This window comes from Botryllus schlosseri, chromosome 8 (genome assembly GCF_051294905.1).
Source record: "Botryllus schlosseri isolate E-star chromosome 8, Bs_hap1, whole genome shotgun sequence".
NCBI lineage: Eukaryota > Metazoa > Chordata > Ascidiacea > Stolidobranchia > Styelidae > Botryllus > Botryllus schlosseri.
The window spans coordinates 26,789,955-26,815,859 of record NC_137243.1 but is presented as its reverse complement, the minus strand read 5'-3'; the positions used below and the strand labels follow the sequence as shown (position 1 = coordinate 26,815,859).

Sequence of the window (25,905 nt, the reverse complement as noted above, 5' to 3'; positions counted from 1 at the left end):
CGGAAATGTAGCGTAACTTGCTCTCAACTTGCTATCGCAGCGCTCAAAATCGCATTTTATATTAAGTAATTAGTGGTGATGTGTAGAATTTTGATATTAATAATATTATCTGGAGAATATAGCCTTGCATAGACATCATAGTTTTCGCATTTATGTATAATCTGAATAGGAATTCAAATACATAGTCCTAAATACACAGAATACTGTAGCTATCCAGCTGTGATCACTCGTCCATGATATTTGGCTATGTCTCGAATAAGAAAACTACTTCTCGTTGTGATTACTCGAGAGTCGAGACTTCTATATAAGTGTAGGTAACACGTGTTAGAGATTACCTTTTATTATGATTGAGACTCTATACGCTACTACTGCATCAACGTCGAATAAACCATTGTATTGAGCATATATCTGGTACGAAGAACTACACCCAAGGCAACAGCTTCTCGAGATGAGTATTGTATAGCCGAGCACCAAAACGATTGGTTAGCTGTACTTTTATACAGATCATCAGAGACAATAAGCTCTAATTGCTGCATGGGCCCCGAGAACAGTCGTTGGATATACATCTTCAATACTGAGACTGACGTTTTGCTATCGACTACAAGGACATTCTTCACGGACGAACACGGTACACGTTTTAATTGTCGATTTCTGTTGAAAACTTCACGACAGCAGACCCTATGACTGTGTAGGTGTTGGTGATTTTTTGAGTGTTATTGTTATATTGTCGTTGCATATTCAATATTGCCATAGACAAATGTCACTTATAAGTGTCTAAATGGCGAGTAATGATAATGAGAAATCAGTTGCTGATAAGGAAACCGAATCTAACTCTGAAATCGGTCACGCTAAAGATGTTAAGCAAAAAGCTGCTTTACCCGGTATTGCCGACGAAAGTATTAGGCACGCTTTTCCTATCAGCGTTGTTGAAAACGAGCCTACGTATTTAGGCGAAGCTCGAGTTGCTAAAATTGGTCAAAATAACGCCGCCATGTTCTCCGGTCAGCGATCAGCGCAAATTGCCGCACCACATAGTTACATGGCACCGCAAAAATCGAATCGCCTTCCCGTTCAAAATTGTGTCGCGTCGTCAGTAAATGATAGCTCAGCTTCTCTGAGACAATATATGATTTACGTGCAAAGGCGAATGACTTGGGTTGTGAACCAAATGAAGTGCATTACATACTACATGTACTGCTTATTACATACTGGCACACGGGAACTGTTGACCATTGCCCAGCGTGCCGACGCTGGTTTTTCTGAGCGAAATAAATATGTGAACGCAGTACAGTCAAACCTGTCACCCCACGCTAGAGAGTTTGACACGACTCCGCATGTGAACGCAATACATTCGAATACCACCCATGAGGCACGCGTGCTTGATAGATTGCAGAGCAATACCAACCCAGACCACACTGCGGCGCTTTTGCAAATGCTTGAGAAGCTGTTGAAGCTACACGATGACTTGAGAAATGACATCGGCCTTAGCAAAAAGACACAATCGCGCAGTTCTTTCAGCCTCTGCTGGCATCACCATAAACATGGCAAGAAGGCTATTAAATGCGGGAACCCCAGTACGTGCCAATGGGAAACGAAACAAATATCTGATTCCAGTAATCACTAATCTATGATTTTTCAAACCAAGATATTACGCTAAGATATGAACGAATGTAATCAGATCTTGGGTAGCTTTTGCTTGAATTCGTTAATATAGGGAGTATCATGTGTACAATTATAATGAACTTATCCCACAGTTGTAGAATTCGTTAAGCCCAATATTATGGGATTACCATACGCAAATAATGGATTTGTCCCACATGAGCTTGAGAAGAATCACCGATAATTATGCAATTATACGGCCACGCTCACATGTATTTGGGGATTAGATGCGGGAAATCGGCGACTGTGATTTCGTTACGCGCGTGAGTGTGAACCGGAGTGACTATATGTATTTGGATGTAATATCTGGTATACTTATGGTTAATGGATTTTAAGATGTTCCAATTCGCTGTAAGGTTGGGGCATAAAGTTCTTGCTCTAAACAATCTGCGGGCAGTTTGAACGAGACAGGGCTGAATGCGTCTTCTTTTAGCGAATCTCCTGGTTTACACGATAAAACTTTTGAACAGTACCGCAACCTCGTGTCTGATTTTAAGTACATTTGAATGTTATGTCGAAAAGCATTTTTATGCGATACAACGCGTATCATGAGTGACCTACTTAGCTATAATGGCCTCCGCTATTTAGGTGTAATCGGTGAATTCGTAGTCAACATTGTGAACGCCGCAATGCAACGTACTCAGCGCAAGACCTGTTATAAAATTAGGTATAAATATGACATATCTTGTTCGGTCAGATGATATAACTAAACTGCGTACATTGGTTTGGATTCATATATATCGGACACGTGAATATTAAGGAATAGACTAGTTACGGAACTCGTTTTTTTTAATTCGTGAACGGATACCTTATCACATAACGCGAATGTGAATTTCAGCTTTCGATATTAATACGGCGCACGCTATATCGCCACGTTCAGGTTCCGCTGGCTAAACCCAACGGTTTCCTAAATTTCGTAACTTTTAGCAAGGAAGTGTAATTTCGCTATACAGATTTCTTGTTCAGCATAATAGCCATAAATCATCATTCGGTTCCACCATGAATGTGTCTAACCGGATTATGCTAATTTGCCCGAATATTGTACTTTTACCGATCGTCCATAATGACGCATCTTTCATTCAAAGAACCCATTCGTATCTCCACATTGAGTAATGGTAGTCTGACGGCATTTCAAAACGTGATTTCATATGGCTTTCAGCTTTCATATCATCGCAGACACATAACAGAGTACTCTGCTCTGTATGATAACATCACGCATTGATCAATGTGAGTTTGACTGATATTGTAATTACTCACTTACATTTCTAATCAATCATTAAATTGTTTCGTTTACGCCAGACCTTGCGCACGTGGCATATATTCCGCCACTCATAAACGCTATCTGGTTTGCTTGTTGGCCTGACGTAATAGGGCAAGACTTCCTGTTTGATTTTTTCTACGTTTTGCTCCACAGGTTACACGTTACTGTATAAGCGTGCAAGATTGAAATATGACACGTCTTCGGGACTATTTTTAATTACCGAGGCCGTGCTTGTAGCATGTGTAGTACGATTTAGCTTTCGTATCTGCTTTTTATTAATATTTTTATTATTCAGCTTATTTCATTGATAGCTTACTAATGCTACCCTACTTTTATGTTTCACGGCATCGCGTGCTTATGCTTACACAATACACACCCATTAAATTTCAGTTTCGGTATAAATTTGAACAAACTACCATTGAACTGGCTCATAACGTATCTTTCAAGTTTGAATCATTTTTACGTTCTTTAACAGTCTTATAATGACCCGATAACCAATTCTGTACAACGCCATAACGCGCTGCTTTATCCTTTCTGGAGAGTTGATTGACTTGTGATTAATTAATATTTGGAATTCGCTTTACAAATCTCAGCAGTTGCTATCAAACGCAGATCCGATGTCAAAATTACGCAAACCGATCCCTGATACACCGAGGATTTATTACTTGAATAGCAATTTAGCAGACATGTTTTGACTTACAAGGAGTTCGTTTGTTAGCAGACTTCCTGTCCAAGTCGCATTTACGTTCACCACGTGTAATTTTTTTTCCACAGTCACCTTGCTTGCAACGCTTATGGAATCGCAATTTAGCAGACGCGATATCACCACGTGCTCGGGGATTCAAATTCAAATAAATAAAATGTACATTACGTAACGCTTCGATAGCAAGGGTTATTTCGCTATACCGCTTTTTGTTCAGAGATGCCGCGGCACTTGCATAATCTCAGATACAATCGTTAGGGTTCGTCATTGTTTCGTTAATACGATTATGCTAAGTAGCCAGCCGCCACTTAACTGATCATAGGAGAAATACCGGGTTTTATGACCGGCAAGATTCTTCATCAAGATAAAAGCATGAGTTTAGTATGACACAGCTTCTTCGCAAATGGCGATGCATTAATTTCACATTAGGTGGGGTTTTCAGTGAGTTCAAGAGGCTTACACACATTACCGCCTCCGTCGCATATCATCTTTATTGTATGGGATTTGACTGACAGTTTCGTTACTCATTGGAATTTTTTTTACATATCCCGTCACCCTAATCGCCGTCTAGTTGTTGGAAGACTTCCTGTTATTTTTTTCTAAATTTCCCTCACCACGTGCAAATTTTTAGCACGGCTTCCCGCATTTTTATTCGTAGCTTCCAGTGATTGAAGTCACGGTGAGTAACTCTTGCCTTGCATCGCTGTAGGAACAGCGTGCCTTATTATTTCTTTAATTGTTTCTGATATTGTTGACACCTTGCGATATTCGGTGCCTTCTCAGACTGGTTGCTTATTGATAGGCTTTGTGTTTTATTTCATGCTGTATTGTTATCTTGCGCTAGTTGTAATCGTGCTAGTATATTTCCTTTCTTCGTCATGCTGTCGTGAGTTTTTTACAAAATTGACGAATTATTCGTGTCCGTCGTCCACGCTTCCGCGTTCCGGCGTACCAAGCTCTACTCATGTGTGCAAAGTCATCAAAACGCTTTCGACCAATTCAACAACGACCTGGCAATATACTTCGGGACGATTCTGAAACCACGTGCGGTCGCACTGCAACAATTGACAGCAACAGTTCGCCGCTATTCCACCGACGAAACGACACCGCGACCGATCGCCCGAAGATATCCCACCTCTGCAATCATTGGCCGGCACTTTAGCGCCAACACGCGTACGTAGCCACGTCGAATCTGAAACCCCGCACAGCGTCTAAAGTGAGCTCTATCTACGCTGAAGTCTGTGTCAATCAGACAAATGATGAATCGCAGGCGAAAATTACGCAGTTCTTACAAACCGAGACCAGATGCCAGACCCCACAGGAAGCCTGCACGACAGTGCAGGCACACAAGAGTTGAGTAACGAGTTGTACGCCGGATACACCGAGATATGTTGATATCTCTATGGTACATTATCGATCGAGATTGTGTACGATTCATAACCGAAGCTGAACTTACGCGGACTTAAGGGTATGTTGGTTGCCCTAAGTCACAATATCGACCGAGATATTGCAATGTTTGAACTGGCCACTATTGTATATATACCGGCCACACACTGAAGTTAATTTTGCCTTCACGTGAACAGCGGCGGTACCACTCATGATGATTTGGGCTGTCACGTGGATGTATTTGTAATTGTTTAGGCTTACTAATTGCTTAGGACTACATTGTTTTATGTTATTCCAATTTAGGATAACTTGTATATTAGAAAAGCAGTATAAAACCTTACTCTTGCAATTCTCATACTAAAACCGAAACTGTATAGGCCTAGTTCATTATAGTTGTTGGATAACATTTCATGTAGCCTAATTACTTAAAGGGTCGTTGAAATTAAAAGTCTTTACTCGTGATTGTTACTATCCGATTTCCTTTTTTTAATGGGGAACGGGGTGACCTTTCTGTACCAAAATTGTACTCGACATAGTAAATCGATTTTGTCATTCATGGTCGTATAATCTAATTGACTTTTCCCTTAATTACCCCTAATTAAGTTCCTTTTCGAGAAGAGACTGTGTAGCTATCCAGCTGTGATCACTCGTCCATGATATTTGGCTATGTCTCGAATAAGAAAACTACTTCTCGTTGTGATTACTCGAGAGTCGAGACTTCTATATAAGTGTAGGTAACACGTGTTAGAGATTACCTTTTATTATGATTGAGACTCTATACGCTACTACTGCATCAACGTCGAATAAACCATTGTATTGAGCATATATCTGGTACGAAGAACTACACCCAAGGCAACAGCTTCTCGAGATGAGTATTGTATAGCCGAGCACCAAAACGATTGGTTAGCTGTACTTTTATACAGATCATCAGAGACAATAAGCTCTAATTGCTGCAATACAATATCTGTCGATTCTAGCCAAGGTACGTTTTGACGCGGCAATCATAAGTCCTAAAATGTGGAAACTGCAGAAACCGTAACTTATACACATAAAATCAAGTTTAAAAAATATGGACGGATGATATTAGTCCTAAATATACATAATACAATATCCGAGAAAAGTATCAAGATGCGGCAATCAATGCAGCGATGATATAGCAATGGATGGATGATGTGGCACTATAGGCGTGGCGCTTGATGATGTGGCACAGATGACGTAGCAGATGAATGTACCCTTAGGGTATGAAAATGGGCGTGGCAATTAGGATGACGTGGCGCTCTCTGATTGGCCTGCAACAAACGATACCAACTACACTACTGGCCTACACACGGGATTAATTGGAAATCACAACAAAATCTCATTACATGTAAATCTAGTGTGGTAACGGAATGCTAGCAGTACATCATCTACAAAATTACATAAACCGAAGTTATTGTGAAATTAGAAGATTTGGTACCAAAGCCTTTTTTCTCTATTCCCCACAACCTGAAATCTTTATTTCCACCCTTTAAAATTGCCTTTACTTGGTACAGACTTGCTATTGGTGAAAGTTAAGACCCTCAGAATTGAACAGCATGCAATGAAATGAATGAGCAGTGAGCTGGTAACCCTAAACGCAATGTTGCATCTCCGTCAAATGTATATGCGCCCCGACAGAAAAACAAGCAGGGTTTGAAATATTTCCAAATGTCGCTAGGTAGCATCAATTTACATGTGTAAATGCCAAACAATGCATGTCTTATCGCATTGCACATTGTGTATGACTTGTTCAGATGAAAAATATAACCCAACGATTATTGATTATTGATTATTATTGACTTCCTGAAGTTGTATATAAGCCGGCCATAAGCTATACTTTCGCACGCTACATAACTTGAAAGAAATATTTTATTTCATCTATAACGAGTCCAGCTATATGCTATCAATTAGCGAGTCCGCGATCTCTCTGAATACATATTCACATTCATATGAACTCTTATTATAACGAATCAGATGATTTAAATCACGCCATTTCGCATGCGACTGAATAACACGCATATGCGGGAGATCGCGTGCCGCTGTCCAGTCGATTCTCGCTTGTGTGATTATCTCTTGCCCAAATACTTAGAAGCAATACAGTGCTTCCCACGGCCAACAAAAATAGCAGATATACGTGCATGGTTTGGGCTGGTCAACCAGGTATCCCATTATGGCCGGCTTTCTACCATTATGGCGCCATTCAAACCGTTACTAAGCACGAAAACTCCATTTTGCTGGACTTCCGAACTTGATGATGCATTTGCGAACTCCAAGCTCGCGCTCATCAACGCTATCAAAAATGGAGTACGGATCTTTGACCCCACTAGAAGAACGTGCCTGACCCCGGACTGGTCAAGGTCTGGCATTGGCTACTGGCTGCGACAGAAGTACTGCAAATGCGTTTCCTTGACCCCTGACTGTTGCGACCATGGGTGGAAAATCACTCTCGCTGGCTCAAGGTTTCTCCGATCCGCCGAACAACGTTATTGTTCTATAGAGGGCGAGGCGCTTGGAATCGCATGGGCATTGGAAGATACGAAGTTCTTCACCCTCGGATGTGACGATCTCATCATCTGCACTGACCACAAACATTTGGTAAAAATCTTTGGGGACCGCTCCCTTGATGAAATTACTAACACAAGGATTTTTCGTCTGAAGCAGCGCACATTGTCATGGCGCTTCCGTGTCGTCCATGTTCCTGGCAAACTCATTCCTGCATCTGATGCATTCTCCAGGCATCCTGCTCCCTCGACTCCAGTGGATGACATGCCATTGGACCACTGCGACAGCATCGTGTCTGCCCATGAGGACACCAATCTGATTGAAATCAGCATCGTGGCCGCTTCCCGCGCATCATTGAATGCCATTGAAGTTGTCTCCTGGGACGATGTAAAGCGCAGTACTACATACGATCCTGTCCTCAGTGAGTTAAAAACTCACATCATCTCAGGATTCCCAGACAAATCGGACAAACTGCCTTTTCAACTACAATCATATTGGCGGTACCGCGACAACCTTTCGATCGTAGACGATGTTGTCATGTATAATGACCGGATTGTCGTTCCCCCGCCGCAGCGAGGGGTTATCTGTGAAATCTTACACTCAGCACACCAAGGTACTGCTGCCATGTCACAGAGGGCGCAGGCCACAGTATTTTGGCCTGGGATGACTGAGTGTATAGCACGTACACGAGCACGTTGTGACAACTGCAGTAAAATGGCACCGAGTCAAGCATACATGCCTCCGGCCGAGCCATTCATACCGACCTACCCTTTCCAAGCTGTTGCCGCTGATTATTGCACCGCCGCAGGCCACCACTATTTAGTCGTTGTTGACCGCTTCAGCAACTGGCCAGAGATATTTCATGTGAAGCACGGTGGGCAAACGTCTGTAGCCCTCGGACTCCAAGATGCATTACGAAGTTACTTCGGCACGTTTGGAGTGGCCGAAGAACTTGGCAGTGATGGAGGACCAGAATTTGCTGCGCACAGCACTCGGGAATTTTTTCGAAAATGGGGGGTGCGTCACAGGCTGTCGTCGGCCTACCACTCCAGATCAAATGGCCGCGCAGAGGCCGCGGTGAAATCGATGAAACGACTCCTTCTCGGCAACATTTCGCAGGATGGCAGCATCCGGACCGATGCAATTATTCGGGCATTGCTACAGTTTCGCAATTGCCCCGACCCCGCGAATGGACTCTCCCCTGCAGAAATAGTATTTGGCAGGACTTTGAAAGATGCGTTGCCGATCAAAGCATGGGTCCCAGTTTTCACCCAGCGCAACATCAGGCCATTATGGAGGAACCTCTGGCAGAGTCGCGAGCACACGTTACGTACCAGATTTGCGAAGCAGCTGGAATCTCTGTCGTTGAACACTAAGCCATTATCACCGCTTCTTGAAGGTGATGTCTGTCGCATTCAAAACCAGAACGGTCGTTATCCCCTTCGCTGGGACAGAACCGGCACTGTGGTTCAGTGCCGGGACCATGACCAGTACCTCGTGAAAGTGGACGGTTCCGGCAGATTGACGCTGCGTAACAGGAAATTTCTACGCAAGATTGAGCCGTACTTCACGAACCAAAAGCACACATATTTTCAGCCAACGGTCTCGTCTCCCGGCACAGCTACGTCACCTCAAGTCGTTTCGCCACCCGCTCGAAGTGGACAGTCACATGAGGTAGACCCTGGCGTGCTGAGATCCGCCGAATCGAGTGCCGAAGATCATCTACCAGTTGAAGTACCGATCGACGACACTAGTGTTGCCGCACCGTCTAATGATAGACGCCAGCGCTCGGGCAGAAATGTTACTCCGCCAGTATGGCACAAGGACTACGTTATTGGGGCACAAATTTTATGTTGATTCCCGCTTCAATCGCCATTAGAGTATTTGGTTGGACGTTCTCTACTCGCTGTATTTTGAACTCCTCACTCAATGCTCGTTGATTTCGTTAGGAGTTGGGGGGGATGTGTGATTATCTCTTACTACTATCTCTCTCTCTAGTAGTTTCCCTAAACGCATGAGCGATCTCGTATTCTTGTTGTTGTGATTGTGCGACGTGCGTGCATGTATGTATCAGAGATGAGCATGGATTAGGATTAGGTTTTGAAAAAACAGGATTTGTGAAATTTTGTCGGATTTGGATTGGATTTGGATTAGACATTTTTTTTAGAACGGATTAGGATTTGGATTGGATTTACCTATTTTCTGGGAGATTGAAATGTCGTGTGGCGAATGGTGACAAACTTTATTCAGATCAGTTATTAATGTACTTATGGTTACTAAGTTATCTTGAATCAAGTAAATCGTTGGTTGTCAAAGAAAATTTTCGAATCCCTCCATTGCATAAATTAGTATTTTTTCTGAATTTCCAGTTGGAATCGGATTAGGATTGGACATGGACTTGAATATAAAAAAGTTATGGATTAGGATTTGGATTTGGATTTGAAGGTTCGGATTTGGATTGGATTAGGACATAGAAATTTCAAATCCGCTCATCTCTGGTATGTATCAGCACCCACGTCTTGTGAGTTGTTGGAGCAATAGGGATTAGCAGTGGCGGCTCGTCCTATAGGGCAACTGGGGCATTGCCCCACCTAAAATTCTGTTCAATACCAATGATTTACCATTTATAGATGCTCAGCAATCAATATCGCTCGTAAATGTCCATATATAACGAAATCTCTACGAACATAGAATTATCTTCTGTGTTTTGGTTTTGTAAATGCCTAGCCGGGGCTTGCCCCGGTAGTGCTCATAACAAGCTTTCACTGTCTGTTCTCTTAAAGCCGCTCACAATAAAGAGACGGTGAATTACTCTCTCTTATGCATCAAACTGCCGAGCAACCGGGGCAACTTGGCGAGTCGCCCTGCCAGTGTGATGTAACAATATTATATATACCTGAACTCTGTTACCGTCCTATGCGTTGAGTTGACCTTTGCTGGTATAAGTCGATTTTGACGGTGTTTCGCAACATGATAATTCTTAAAACTTGGTATGTTAGGTCGTGATGGTGGTATTTTACACTGCTCCAAGTTTCAGGTTTGCTACTTGAAGTTTACGGTAGTAATTTCGTTTCCAAAGTAGACTGAGTGCCGATCCGCCAGGTATCGCAGATAGATTTTACTCAAAAGCGGGTATTGGTCTCCATTGATTTTGACGATGTTCCATACCGAGATCGGTCTTGACATTTGGCATAGTAAGTCTTAATGTTGGTATCGAACGCTGTACCAAGTTTTAAGTTTATCACTGAACTCTGTGGCTGGTAATTTCGTTTCCGAAGTCGAGTGAGAGCTGACTCGCCATTTATCGCTAACAGATTTTACGCAAAACCGGTATTGGTCTCTATTGATTTTAACGATGCTCCATACCTAGATCGGTCATGAGCTTTTGGACGGTATGTCTTGATTTTAGTACCGAACGCTGTGCCAAGTCCCGAGGTTGACACTCAATGATTAGGGCAGTAATTTCGTTGTCGAGGTCGGGTATGGTAGAAATGTACGCTTATCTGACACATATAGGCCTAACTACCGCATTGCGAATTTCACGCAAAAGCCGGTTTTGGTCCGTGCTAATTTTAACTGTGTTTCATACTGAGATAGGTGATGAGATGATGATCTCATGAAACAGTTTACTAAGATTCTTGGTTTGCATTCAAATAATTACCGTATTTTATATTCTGCAAAGTCAATTTCACCGTGAAATTGTGGCCTTCAAGCCATTTGCTTACAACCCCCTGTTAAGCGCGATAGCTAGTTCGTTTTCGATGACGGCTAACTGCTAACAGCTATCACTTGATCAGCCTATTCCTCAATATTTTTTACGCAAAATGCGTTTTTTTTACGCAAGACTCGGCCCTTATCAGCCTGGAAATTGTCCACTGATCTAGTCGTACGCGGGAGGAAAGCGCAGTCTTACTTTTTCCCAACGTATTTCGATAAAAATGAATGGCTGACGTATAAGCGACGATAAGGATGCCTTGTTATACACTTTTACACTGATGGTGCCAGGGGCAGTGTCTCTAGTTCGACAGAAATTGGGTATCGTGATCTGAAGCATGTGGTCTACTGCAAACGGTGTCTCGATATTACCCGATGGTCGACATTACTCGGCTCGAGTTGACTTGCTTATGTTTCAATACATCTTTTTCGAAGTATAGTAACCACTAGTGAACTTTTAAAATTCCTATAGTTGAAAAATCGCTTACTATCAACTTTGCCGCGGTAATTAGGCTCGATGCGTTAGATGTGCTTACTATTCTCAACGCTTTCATTATGGGTATTCCAGATTTCAATGAACTCGTCATTGAACATTTTGCAACTATGAAATCACGCCGCGCGCAATAGGCCTACTGATACAAACGTTAAAATATGCAGGTATGAACTACTGCACTTCATATTTTCTTTCGTATAATTTGAAATACGTAAGTCTTGTTAACTATGCCTAATGTCTATACTAGGGTTACCATATTTGACTAAAAAAAGGTCAACTTTCTCGCCCAGAACCCGAAATAGCGTTTCTTCCTCCACATTGCCGAGTGGTTGACTAAAAAAAAAGGTCAACTTTTCGCCCAGCCAGAGCGTCACTGCTGTGCTAATTTACGGCCTATCACTCGCATTTTGCTCTAAATATGACCTAAATTTTCAAAAAAGAGGACAAAATCTCAAAAAAGAGGACAAAAGGGCGTCTTCCGAGGACACTTTCAAAAAAGTCAAAAAAGAGAACAAATCCTCTTAAAAGAGGACGTATGGTAACCCTAGTCTATACCCCATACAAACTGTATGTGACCACCACGAAGTCACATTTTCACGTCTGAATACACTATTGTGACGTCATTTAGACAATTAAAATCGCTTACACCCCTTGCCCCACCACCCGATATTGTCACGAGCCGCCACTGGGGATTAGGCTTGTCGATGCAACTGTTCTTTTGTATTTCAGTTTGATCATTTATTACGGTATTCAACCTATGAAAAAATGCAAAGTTGCACATCGCTAATTGGAGGCACTGATAATACGATTATTGAATTGCAAATGAGCTAAGAAATATTAGAGATACGATCGGCAATTCATACAGACGTTTAATAAACGAGGTTAATAATGTTCTTTTTTTTACAAGTGAGTCTATACCCGACCAGAAATCCCAGAATTATCCACCGGCTCGAAACCTCTGCATTATAGACTATATCTTATAATAATAAATTTACATCGCTACAATCAGTTTGGTACAGCGGATCAAATCTCCATTTTTCCCGCCAATCTGTGGGCCACACATTAGATTCATTAGCCAAGATCAGAGTGTCTATTCTTTTATCCAAGATAACCAAATTTCATGAAGTTTAATTCGTGTTGGAGGCCGGCATATCGTAGCGTCGCTCCAAGACAATCGACATATTTTTTAATTACAATGATGGTTATGTCAAATATAGATATTGTGTGAGGATCAAATGATCAACCTACCAAAGCGCAGAAAATTATTTCCAAGTTCAACAAATTGATATAAATATTCACGTAACTTTTAAATTCTCAGAATCTACGATTTTAAAACTCCCTGGTAGTTTACGGAGTGGAAGTTACGATAAGCGAAATGCCAGTTGTGACGCGACATCGGTTGAATATCGTTCGTTTTTATGATATATAGATTTGATTTGATTTGAATATTCATTTCTAATATTATTTTCCTTCATATGCTGCGCGTAGCTCTACTTTGTTGTCTTCAGATATATGTCGACCGGGGTAGGTGAGTGATAAATCGCAATTTGAGATATGAGCATAGACAGTGAGTGATTTTCCTAGGTATGCAATCAATTTGACAAATCGAAAGTAGGATCATTGTCATGATTCTGGCAAAACTGCCAAAGTATGGAAAAAGTAGGGAAGTATGGAAAGAGCATTCCATACCATATTTGGGAAATTTCCATACCATACCATACGCTTGCACTCTTCCATATTCCATACCGAAATTTCGTTCCATACCATACCATACTTCCATACCATACCATACCATACCATACCATGCCCTGGCTGCAACATCAATGGATTGCGCGTTCGAGTCCGACCGAGTTCGACTCCAGAATTCCTACCTAAGTGTTGAAGGTATATAGGTTCCTCCTCGCCATCTCATCCGTGTAAGCGGTGTAAGCCTAGAAGTGGGCCGTGCTACAAGTCAGCAGCTACGGACTAATAATGAAGAAAATTGGCCTGGTGTAAATGACCATAGTAGTCGACAAACACCATGAATACCTCAAAGAATAACCAACAAAAATTCGAATTATTGAATTTTCTAAAGCTTAGAAATGTAATTAAATGCCGAACGAAATGAACACGCAACAAAAATCCAGTTCAGTTCATATCAAATCGGAGTTCATTATCGTAAAACTTGAGAATTGCGAATGTCCGCACACACCAAACTTGACTGGTTTTGCACTATCTATACAGTTCTCCTGTAGCATTTTCAGGAAAGAGAGAGAGAGAGAGAGAGAGAGAGAGAATCTGCTACATCGCACGCAACTAATTCCACATGGCTGAATGCGATATGAAGACATGCAAAGTAGACGGGAGGCTCGCGATATAACAAAGTCACCAATGCCGACCCATTCAGGCCAGGAGAAATTTATCACTGTAGATAGCCTGACTAATGAAATTTAATGAAACCAAAGAACTGAGGAACATCGACCACAACACTTGCATCATGGAACAATTAGAAATAAAATAAATAAATAAAGGCCGTGCGATTACCATTTAGTGGTAGTTTGTCATGATCGATCAGAAACATTGTTTTTTGGAACTCATCAGAATCTGCATATCATGGACATTAGGCGGTACGCTAACTCATTCCAGATATTCACACCAATTCAGCTGATTGAATTTTGCGTGAGACTGGTAGAGTGGTGATGCACAGCAGGGTTGTAATGACTCGAGTCACGATTTTCCGACGACTCGACTTGACTCGAGTCATTTTCTAAAAATACGGAAATGACTCGACTCGAGTCAATCTGTGTATTGCGCATGACTCGGATCAAATCATATGACTTGAGTCTCAGACGGCCAAGACCTACGTTTCATTGTAATTTCGAAGAATAGTAAAGTAACCACCCCATTGGGATTTCGTCTATTGATACTATTAGTACTTGAAAATGCGACCAGATACGGTTAGAAGTGAGGAAAATTTGTATATTATAAATGCGAATCATTCGATATCACCAAACAGAGTTATAAAAGTGGGTTTACCAAAACTTTGACTGGAAACTGAGCAGTCATCACAATCACTTGGACTCGGACTTGACTCGGTGGTGAATTGAAAATGACTCGACTTGACTCGAGTCAAAATTATAAAAGTGAGACGGGCTTATTGTGACTCGGAGCCCTGTGATTTGGTTACAACCCTGGTGCACAGACAATGACAAGTTAGAAAAAATCTGGTTTAGTGTTGGTCGATATCGGTGACGTGCGGTGAGGTTCATGGCTGGTGAGGAACATGATCCCTCACACACACACATACCCAACCCATGCGCGCGCGTAAGGCACCTCACTAAAATACTGAAGGATGTGAATATACCAACATCAGCAAGAGAAAGCGGGTCGACGAGAGCATTTTCTTTGCACCTTGTTAGCCGGTACAATTCTACATTCCACAATACATATATTTCAATTGGTGATGTTGGATGAAAAAATGTTTCAATTTAGTTATTCATGAACATCGACGGGTAATATCGATAATCATATAATCATTGAAGGTTTTCACAATTTTCCTTCATTCATCCTGGCGACAGGTGAGTCACTGCAGCCTCACTTGCCTCCCCTGACCGCACGTCACTGGTAGGTATCCGTCTGAAGGTATGGCCTATGCTGAGCAGATTGTCAAAATATATTGGCAGTTGACACAGTTTCTTGCGACATAATGAAAAGTAGTGCTAGTTCTAGTTGAGAGTTTGGAAAAGTATGTAATTCTAGTTCTATAGATACTTATTTTGAGAATTTACTTGTTATACAAGTCTGCTTCGAATTCAGTCGCCGTACTCATGTATCGTAAATTCACCAGCTTGTTAACCAGTGCCTATATGTTAGGGTTACCATACATCTTTTAAGAGGATTTGTCCTCATTTTTGAGTTTTTTGAAAGAGTCCTCGGAGGACGCCCAAATGTCCTATTTTTTGCGATTTTATTGTCTTTTTTCTTGAGAATTTTGGTTAAATATATGGCATAAATTCTACTTAGATACAGTAAACCAGCACTGAAGTAACGCTCCGGCGGCTGTTTCGGGAGTTGAGCCGGAAAGTTGACCCTTTTTATTTTTTTTAGTCAACCGATCACGAAGTGGGAAAAATTAATTTTGAATTAAATTAAAAAAAATTCAGGATTTTCCTCCGGTATTGCAAGTCTGAAAATTTTAAAAAAGTTTCCTCTATTCAGATTTCAAAAATATGGTAAATCTAGCCCAAGGGTGGGCAATTATTTTCCTTCGCGGGCCAAATGAGAAGTAGAAAATACGTTGGCGGGCCGAGTGAAAAATCCTAGCTATATTCCCCAGCGTATTTTAATTTTATTTCTAAATTACATTGTTAATAAATGCCGCTCAGTGAATGTGTTGATGTTAGGTAATGAGAAAGTGACGGTTAATTAAAAAATATCTATTTTCCGTCATGAATCAAAACAATGTTAACCATGATACATTTTTAAATCTCTTTAAGGGGGGTTGTTACTTTTCAGACCAATTTCCAGGAAAAATTTTCACACCAAACTTTTTCACTGAATTTGTTTCTCAATGCTTTTTATGGATTAAAATAGATCTAATGCACACAATAAAAGATTTTTTTAGGCCCAACAAAGGGTAACGTGTAAAAAAGATCGTGTTTTTTGAAGAAATTCGAAAAAATTGCATTTTTTGACTTTCACAGGCAAATACGGATTGACCCCTTACCAATACCCCAAAATAAAATCTTTTATTGTGTTCAGCATCCCAATATATGTCAATCTTCAAATTTTCAAGTTGATTGGATGATTTTTTCTGCCTCAAAAATACACCACAAGATTGTGAGACAATTAAAAGATATAAAGTTATGAAGATATAGCAAAAATATGACCAAGCGACATAATGAGGAGGCATGTGACGGAAAGCGAAGACGATATATCATATTGTGGTACAGCAATCTCGAGGTTTGACTAGTCTTTATTCATTAGAGTCTGTTTGTATTTTGATATGAATAGGGACATGCTCGTCGACTGTTGGAGAGTCGTCGAAATATCGTTTCTTGATGCAACAAAAGTCTCCATTCATACTGCAGCTGACTTGATGACCCCCAATCTCTTCGCTACAGCCTCGTTCTACATTGATTTATATTTCGATTTGTATTTATATATTATTTGGTGGAACCGAATATTTTTTATTCTCTCTCTCTCTCACCGACCGACAGGCAGGCACGCGACCGGCAGGTCCGCACGCACAATGGTCCTCTTTGATACCCTTCGTGGGCGTAACGCATATCTATAGTGCGCGAAATCAAAAACAATAATATGCGATACGTGCGAAGAATGGAAGATGGTGTTTGCCATGCAAGCCACTGAAGCCAGGTGAAGACTGCTAGATAATTCTAGTTGTCTAAAGTGACTAATGATATCGAAATGCCGGTGATCTAATTCTTTTATAATTTTTGAAATGTTTCCATCTCCATGCTATTATTTTAATTTTAATCTAACGTCTGGATTTACTGAAAAGCTTCTTGGAGGTACAGAACTTCAATATACAATTGAATAGTATATTCATATTGAAATGAACCCGAATATTTTCGGCTGACACTCGTCAGGGGTAATCGTCAGCAACTAGTAGAGAATTGGAAAGAACATTGTATATCAACAATCGTATCACAAAATATGACGTCACCAGCATGAAAAAGGAAAATGATGCAGAAGGGTAGAAGAACTGCGTATCGTGCCCGTGCGAAACAAGCCAAGCTGCTGTACAGAACAGACATTGGCTGTTCTTATGCTGGTGGAGATTACCAGTGAACCCAGCCCTCGGTAAACCCAGCCTTATAAACCCAGCCCTCGGTGAACTCGGCCCTCGGGAACTTTTGTAATTAAGTGTATTAACAAGTATTATTATGAATTATTAAACTAATAATGTTATTATATGATTTGTCGATCTTGTAAGGAGGTCAGGGCATGCGTAGATCACGCAGTCACGGCGTGATCAGATCCCTGATTGGAATCGCTGGCCTTTTTGCCTGATATATCAGGTGAGCAGCGATAATTTTCCAAGTTGAAGTAATTTAATAAAAAATAATTAAAAAATAAAATATAGTGTGAGCACAGGACACCGATTCCAAACAGGATCAGATCACGTGATCACGATTGCGCAAGCGCCAAGCGCGGCCTTACAAACTCGGCCCTCGGTGAACCCGGCCCTCGGGAAATTTTGTATTCACCGACAACCCTAATATCCCCCTCCCCAACCGTAATATCCCACCCCCGGCAACCCTAATATCCCACCCCCGGCAACCCTAATATCCCACCTCCGGCAACCCTAATATCCCCCTCCCCCAACCCTAATATCCCACCCCCGGCAACCCTATAATATCCCACCTCCGGCAACCCTAATATCCCACCTCCGGCAACCCTAATATCCCACCTCCCCCAACCCCAATATCCCACCTCCACCAACCCTAATAATCCCCCCTCCCCCAACCCTAATATCCCCCTCCCCAACCCTAATATCCCACCTCCCCCAACCCAAATATCCCACCTCCCCCTACCCTAATATCCCACCTCCCCCAACCCTAATATCCCTCCTCCCCCAACCCTAATATCCCACCTCCGGCAACCCTAATATCCCACGTCCCCCAACCCTAATATCCTACCTCCACCAACCCTAATATCCTACCTCCACCAACCCTAATATCCCACCTCCACCAACCCTAATATCCTACCTCCACCAACCCTAATATCCCACCTGCACCAACCCTAATATCCCACCTCCCCCAACCCTAATATCCCTCCTCCCCCAACCCTAATATCCCACCTCCGGCAACCCTAATATCCCACGTCCCCCAACCCTAATATCCCTCCTCCCCCAACCCTAATATCCCACCTCTGGCAACCCTAATATCCCACGTCCCCCAACCCTAATATCCCTCCTCCCCCAACCCTAATATCCCACCTCCGGCAACCCTAATATCCCACGTCCCCCAACCCTAATATATCCGTCCTCCCCCAACCCTAATATCCCACCTCCGGCAACCCTAATATCCCACGTCCCCCAACCCTAATATCCCACCTCCGGCAACCCTAATATCCCACCTCCCCCAACCCTAATATCCCACCTCCCCCAACCCTAATATCCCACCTCCACCAACCCTAATATCCCAGCTCCCAGCTTTCATTCAAAATTGTTCGGGGGCGGAATTCACCGAGGTCCATAGTATTCGAGAAACACCATGAATACCACAAAACAAACAAGTAGAGTATGTGAGCGTCGCGTTATCTCCCCCGCTTACTCAATCCGTGAATACAAAATTTTACGAGGGCCGAGTTCACCGAGGGCTGGGTTCACCGGCAACCCTGATGAGAATGAACTCTGATTTGATATGAACCAAACTTCTGCAATCTTCAAGTTTTTTCGCCATATCTAGCCCTAATAATTCACTATAATTCCAATCCTAAACTAATTTGGAAATTACCTGTGTAGCTGTATAACTCTAACTCTAATCTAAATTGGAAAAACTGTGTAGCTATCGTTATAATTCTTGTATACCAGTAATTCAGGAAAAAAATGTATATTTATGATTCTAATTTTAATCTAATTTGGAAAAACTGTCTAGCAACAATTCTCATTCATATTCTAATTTAGAAAAGCTGAGAATTATCTAGTAGCCTAGTCCAAGTCTGCTTCAAGCTATCATGATATCTGCATTCGTGCTGAAGACGCCACAGAACTGATATACACCGATTTCAAAACTACTGCATAAAGTATGGCCAGGAACTACGATTCCAAACAAAAGACTCTATTTGAGGCGTGGCATAAAAAAGTACCGGTGAAGCTGAAAAACCAGTCTTCAAGTGCAAATGGTGCATCTACTTCGCGTAGTTATGACCACAGAAAGAAAAGACCGACTTATTCTGTGGCGGAAGCGGCCAGAATGTGTCAAGTCGTTGATTTAACGAACGATTTGGACGACGATGATCTGCTGGAAGCTGTTGTAGAGTTGGAGACTTCCATGGTGGAAGACAAGTCAAAGTCAGCAGGTAATGCTCGCAATGTACCGTCATGCTGGGCACAATGATTCAAGTACTTGCATCTGAATCGAGTATACAATTTAGATGTTTGTGTACATTCCATAAGTGTCATTTGCACTAACGTGCGTAGCTTTGCATTGCATGTTTCAGATGCTGTTATATGACTAATTGCGGTTTCAAGGCTTCGTTTTATAAAAGCACTGAAACCACAATTCTTGTTGATGATAGAACTCGTAGTGGTAAGAAGTGTGTGTAATCTAAATACTCTAAATCGCCCTTTATTAGTCGACTCGAATCCTTAGAACTTATGCTCACTCTTGAATCGAGTACTCAAATTGATCATTGTGCCCAGCCCGAATTGTGTGTAGAAAATCAATTTATAAAAATAAAATGTCAAGCATAAATTTCACCAAATCCCCAGCCTATCAGCACCGCGACTAACCTTACTCATCAGCAGGAAAATTATTTTTTGACTTGTCACTTGATAAAATTGTTAGATTACCTAAAAAAATGCTGCGCACCAATTTTGGTCAATTCAAACCAGTGGGAGCAAAGTTATTGGTGAAAATTTTGGATTTCTTCAACAAAAATACATGTAAATTTTTTTCAAATTTTACTGGCTATCCCATGGAAATATTTGGTTGTCTGAAAAAAACAATGCACAGCAAATTTGAATCAATTCGACCCAGTAGAAGCAAAGTTATTGATATTCGAAATTTAGGATTTCAAATCATTCTTATTTGCAGTGGGTAGATCTATAATAAATTAGCCATAATTAAGAATTTGCCACCGTAACTTGCTAACTACTGTTTTTTCCCAAATCCAATATTTTGTACTCAAATATCTTCACTTCAACTGGTTCCGACGGTTTCGCTCACAAAATGTAGTAACATACTAGGCTACGATTTCAATTTTTTGTGCTATAATGATAGATTAAACTACTCGAGGTCTTCATAGGTCAAAATTGAAATTTTTAACTTCCAAAAATGTCAAACTTTTGCATTTTTAGGTCTAAGTTATTCATTTTCAGTCGAAACATATCAGTTATCATTTTAAAGTTGTCGTCAATCAGTTTTTATTAGTGGATTGTGTGACTTTCACCTCAATTTTGTTGGTACGCTATAATTTACTGGCAGTGTGAATATTAAAACAACTCCACAATCATAGAATTCTATTTTTGTTTTATCGACAGTTGAATTCATTCCGGGATTTGACAATGACATGGGAACAATGTGGATATACCCAACCAATTATCCGGTGCGGGATTACCAGTACGCGATCGTGAAAAATGCTCTTTTCAAAAATACGTTGGTGTCGTTGCCTACGGGTCTCGGAAAAACCTTCATAGCCGCGGTTGTGATGTACAACTTCTATCGATGGTATCCGCAGGTTAGTACGCTAATCGGTGACATGTAATTGGTGAGGCATGGACTCCTGGTGCCTCGCGTAACAATCGCCGGGCAAAATCGAGAAGGCTGTTAGGCGTCGTGTCGCGTATTCCAGTATTACTTATTATGACAGGAATAGTTTGTAGTTTAAATATGCATCTTTTATGTGCACTCATAGAATATAACGCCAGATGATAATTTGACCATACCTATTTCATTGCGCTATGTGACAATGCTGCAAGTTGATCACAACTTCACAGATTGTTATTTCCACTAACGTGCGGAAAGCTTTATACTAAGTGTTTTGTATGCTGCGATACAAACAATTGACGGTTTAAGGCTTCAGCAGTCGAAAATACAATTGTCGTTGATTAATTAACTCGTGGGAAGGAGCGAATGATATCAGTATTAGAAAATAATCAACCACTCACTACTCTCGGATCGAATCGCTAGAATTACTCGTATCCTTGCGACCCGCTCTGCTTGAGAGTTGCAACATCAAGTTTGCCATGTCTCGACTGCGGCCAGACGGATTGATGCTGCACCATGGACAGTCGAACAAACAAAATAAATGAGACATTTATTGCCGTCCTTTCATTGTGTGTACTGTGCTGTAGGGTTGTGGAAAAATAACTTTTTTTCTTCTGATTCTGGTGATTCGCTTGTTAAATTGTTAGGTTGCCTAAAAAAACGCTGCCCACCAAATTTGGCTCAATTCCAACCAGTAGAATCCGTCAATTGAAATTTTTGAATTTGGCATACGGTATAAATTAAAATTTTTAAAATTTTACTGTCAACCCCATGCAATTGTTAAGTGGCCTAAACGAACGTTGTATTACAATGATTGCTCATTTCGAACCTGTAGAAATGAAGATATTGGAGATGAAAGTTTTGGATTTGCAACAATAGCATTGACGGTGGAAAATCTCAGAAGTGGCATGGGTTGGCATTGTGTCAAATTTGTTTTGCATTGGTTTTATAGACAGCTAGACAATTTCATGGGGTTTGCAGTCAAATTGGAAAAGAAAAAAAAAATTATTTTCATTTCAAAAATTTTCAATTCGCTCTGGCCAATACTGTTAGCCCTTGATAGGATATGAATGTATCTTTTGCAATGGTAACAAACTAAATACTATGATCATTTGGGAATGGTTGTTATTTTCACTTTTCCAGGGTAAAGTCGTGTTCATGGCTCCCACAAAGCCTTTGGTTTCTCAACAAATTGAAGCCTGCTACAAAATCATGGGGATTCCATACGAGGATCAAGCTGAGATCACAGGTGATTGTTGATACACAATGTTCTTCCCGATTTTCACTAGTTGCTGACAAACATTTTACGGTTTATTGCAATATCAATATATTATTCAATTTCAATTGTATATTGAATTTCTGTACCTGCACGAATCTCTTCATATATTATTCAATTGTATGCTGATGATCTGTACCTCAAATATATCGGCAATTACATCTGCTACTTCTTGAATATCAACGACGACCACGGTTGTAGGCCTATCGACTCGAGTCATTTTCCATTTTTCAGGCTCCACTTGACTCACTTTGTATAATGGCTTGGCTTGGTTCGTACCCGAGTCACTGTCCATGACTCGGCCATGTCATGTGGCTCGAGACATGCTGTATGTCTTTATTCAAGTCTAGTGAATCAGAACTGATGCGCTCTAAAAGTGATGTGGTTTCAAATTGAAGCGTAGATCAAAAAAAAAAAAATTCCGCTGCTGTCAAAATTTTTGTTTGATTTGCGCTTCAATCATCATGTCTAACAATGCTTTATACATAAGAGTATGACATGATCTATTTCTGTCCCAAAGAAATAGGATCCACTATCTCCTGACTGGACATTTTCCGTTGAACGCGGTATCTGAACCTCCTTGGCGTGTACGACATATTTCCTTCATAACATCGGCTGACAACTATATAAAGTTCGATCTCTGCGTGACTGCTGGAGCGTGAAAGCCCTGTGGAAATTTCAATAAATGAACCCGAATTAACTCGATTCGAACAGTGAACATAATGACTTGTACTCGAGTCTCAACACTATGACTCGGACTTGAAACTTTGCTCTCGGACTCGGACTTGACTTGGTGGTGAATTAAAAATGACTCGAGTCAAAACTAGAAAATCTTGTGACTTGGAGCCTTGCGGCTTGGTTATTACTGACAACATTGATTAGCCTACCACTGCTAATATATTAGTTCATATGCATATTGAATACTCGAATATATGTAGTTGAATCTTTATTTCAACTTCAGGTATGACGACGGCCGTTCACAAGCGAGAAGCGTTGTGGCGTTCGAAAAGAGTGTTTTTCTTGACCCCGCAAGTCATCAACAACGACCTGGCGAGGGGGGTCTGCCCGGCTTCTGAAATCAAATGCGTAGTTATCGACGAGGCGCATAAAGCCCAGGGAAAGCATGCGTACTGTCAGGTAATGTCGACGAACTACTGGATTTTCATAAATGCACAATCTAGAACTAATCGCGTTCCAAAACTTGGAACTAAAAGCTCAACTAGAACTAACGACCTTTAGTGTCTCCAAGCGACCAACTAAATCACAACCAACCAGATTTCATTCTGAAGCAACTCGGAACTACTCGCTTTCAAAACTCAGTAGAATGAGAACTACTCAATTTGCAAACCTATTAACTGGAACTTGAACTCACTTTGCATCAATCGAACTAAAACTGCTCACATTTGAAACTTGCAACTTGCACTGCAACTACTTGCATTTTGAAACTCGCAACTAGAACTTGAATTAGAACTACTTGATTTGCAAACCTATTCACTAGAACTAGAACTCCTCACTTTGCAAAACTTGGAACTAGAACTAGAACTCCTAATATCTCAGAACTCACAACTGGAGCTAGCACTATTCACATTTTGAAACTCGCTACTAGATGTGGTGAAGTGAGTAACAGGGATTGTACATTTGCAGGTGATCCATCAACTCGGGGCTTGTTCGAAGATGTTTCGCGTTTTGGCACTCAGCGCCACGCCCGGCACCGATGTAAATTCCGTGCAACAGGTAACGGCCATTTCGGGCTGCAATGCTGCATTTCCCAATTGATGTTGGCGCAGACTTGTCGGAGTAACGATTCTGCGCAGTATTGAATTCCAATTTTCAGGCCTACACTATAAAAAAACACTGTCCCACTTCGCACTCCGATTGAAAAGGGTATCACGAAAATCTTGTTCGCAAATCATTGTAAACGTATTTGTACGGGCGTTAAATAGTTTAAATAACAATTTAGTAATATCACTGCCAGATATTCATGTTTGCATGATTTTATGAGCTATCTCATGACTAGGGCGATTTTTTTTGACATGTCAAAATTTGTCCATATTGTAGCGTTAGGTCAAATTTGTTAAAATTGTTTACAAAGTCAAAATTTTTTTGACCTCAGCATTTCGTTTGTTGTCGTAGATTTTGCACTGTCGGTGAACTTATCACTTGATATTTTACAGCTTGTAGCCTACTTTTTAGGCCTACCGTTGTAAACGACCCATCGTCTGCTCATTATGAATTATCAACGGTTAAATGAAACAAATAGGTTGACATGGTGTTATGGTCAACGTACCGCAATATCCTAACTGAAGCAAGATTGCGTCAGCACTGCATGGTTCTTATATCAAGAAGCACAAGCTGAAAAATTGTGATGTAGACAACATTGTCAGAATGAAGCAACACGGTTTGTCACCAGCAGTGTACGCACAATTTCAGTGTTGTCAGCCAACAACTGCTGCTGTTGAACATTCTTTCTCCATTCATGGCAAACTACATAGCAGACATGGGGTGATTACTTCATGAATGTAATCGATTGCGATTACGATTACTTCTGAATCACGCAATTACGATTACGATTACGATTACAGCAAAATCGGGAAGTAGTCGATTACAATTACATTTGAAAAGTAATCACGATTACTCACGATTACATTTATTTTGCATCGTAGTAGTTATATTGGAAGACAATACATGGATTGCGCTAGAAAGGCCCAATGATATAACAACTGTCTTTAAAAACGATGGGACATTTCCTTGTTACGTCATAATGTACCCATAGCCCATTTTATAGAGGACGGTTTATTGCACCCAATGATTTGCATTCTTGCCATGTCCATGACTGCCGCACCCCCAATTCCCCAATAGGGTGGGGAGTGTGGTTGGAGGGGACTCAAAAGTATTTTGTAAACCAACATAAATTATAGAGTATTTTCGAGAGATTTCATTAACTTCGAATTTCTCTTTGAGCTTTGCGATTGAAATGTCTCTAGATAGCTTGATTTCGAAATGCATATACGTCTCCCCCTCAAGAAATAAAGCATGCATATTGCATAATTCATAGATATAGGCATTTAGGTGCCAGTCAATACCGCTCCTCGACACATCAAAAGACTTATGCAGTTTCGGCCAACATGAGACTTCACGAAGTGTGCTATTAAAAAGACATTGGCCAAAACTTAACATATGTGTCCATTGCTAGTAGCCGCGCTGGGTGGGCGTGACTAACAGTCCATTCCTTCCAATCTGAGCCCACGATGCAAATGCCACCCGGGCACCCACGGAGCATTAGTTAGACATGGCAATTTATGTGTGCGTCTCACGCAAGTTTTTCTGTTAGTCTGTTGTTTGGGCCACTACTTTTCGCTATATAACAGACCGGAGGTCACGAATTAACAACATACAATAAATTAATTATTGCAATATACCAGATGTTATAATTATGAATTACGCCCCCCCCCCCCC

General features: G+C 41.1%; 1 protein-coding gene and 2 long non-coding RNA genes across 5 annotated transcripts in view; all 3 read left to right on the top strand.

Annotated features, from left to right (window-relative positions):
- The window catches only part of LOC145445481 (uncharacterized), a 97,444-nt gene that overhangs the window by 30,354 nt on the left and 41,185 nt on the right, over positions 1–25,905 (top strand). The window lies entirely within an intron of this gene.
- LOC145444938 (uncharacterized) lies at positions 211–5,834 on the top strand. Its single transcript, XR_013916821.1, has 2 exons — positions 211–3,608; positions 3,882–5,834. It is a non-coding gene; the product is annotated as an uncharacterized LOC145444938 (long non-coding RNA).
- The window catches only part of LOC145444068 (Fanconi anemia group M protein-like), a 35,765-nt gene continuing 29,201 nt past the window's right edge, over positions 19,342–25,905 (top strand). For all 3 annotated transcript variants that reach the window (XM_080321980.1, XM_080321979.1, XM_080321978.1), the window contains exons 1-5: positions 19,342–19,764; positions 20,948–21,144; positions 22,317–22,422; positions 23,411–23,586; positions 24,094–24,183. In XM_080321980.1, the coding sequence (XP_080178106.1) occupies positions 19,491–19,764; positions 20,948–21,144; positions 22,317–22,422; positions 23,411–23,586; positions 24,094–24,183 (843 nt within the window). In that variant the 5' untranslated portion in view covers positions 19,342–19,490. The remainder of the gene's footprint in view (positions 19,765–20,947; positions 21,145–22,316; positions 22,423–23,410; positions 23,587–24,093; positions 24,184–25,905) is intronic.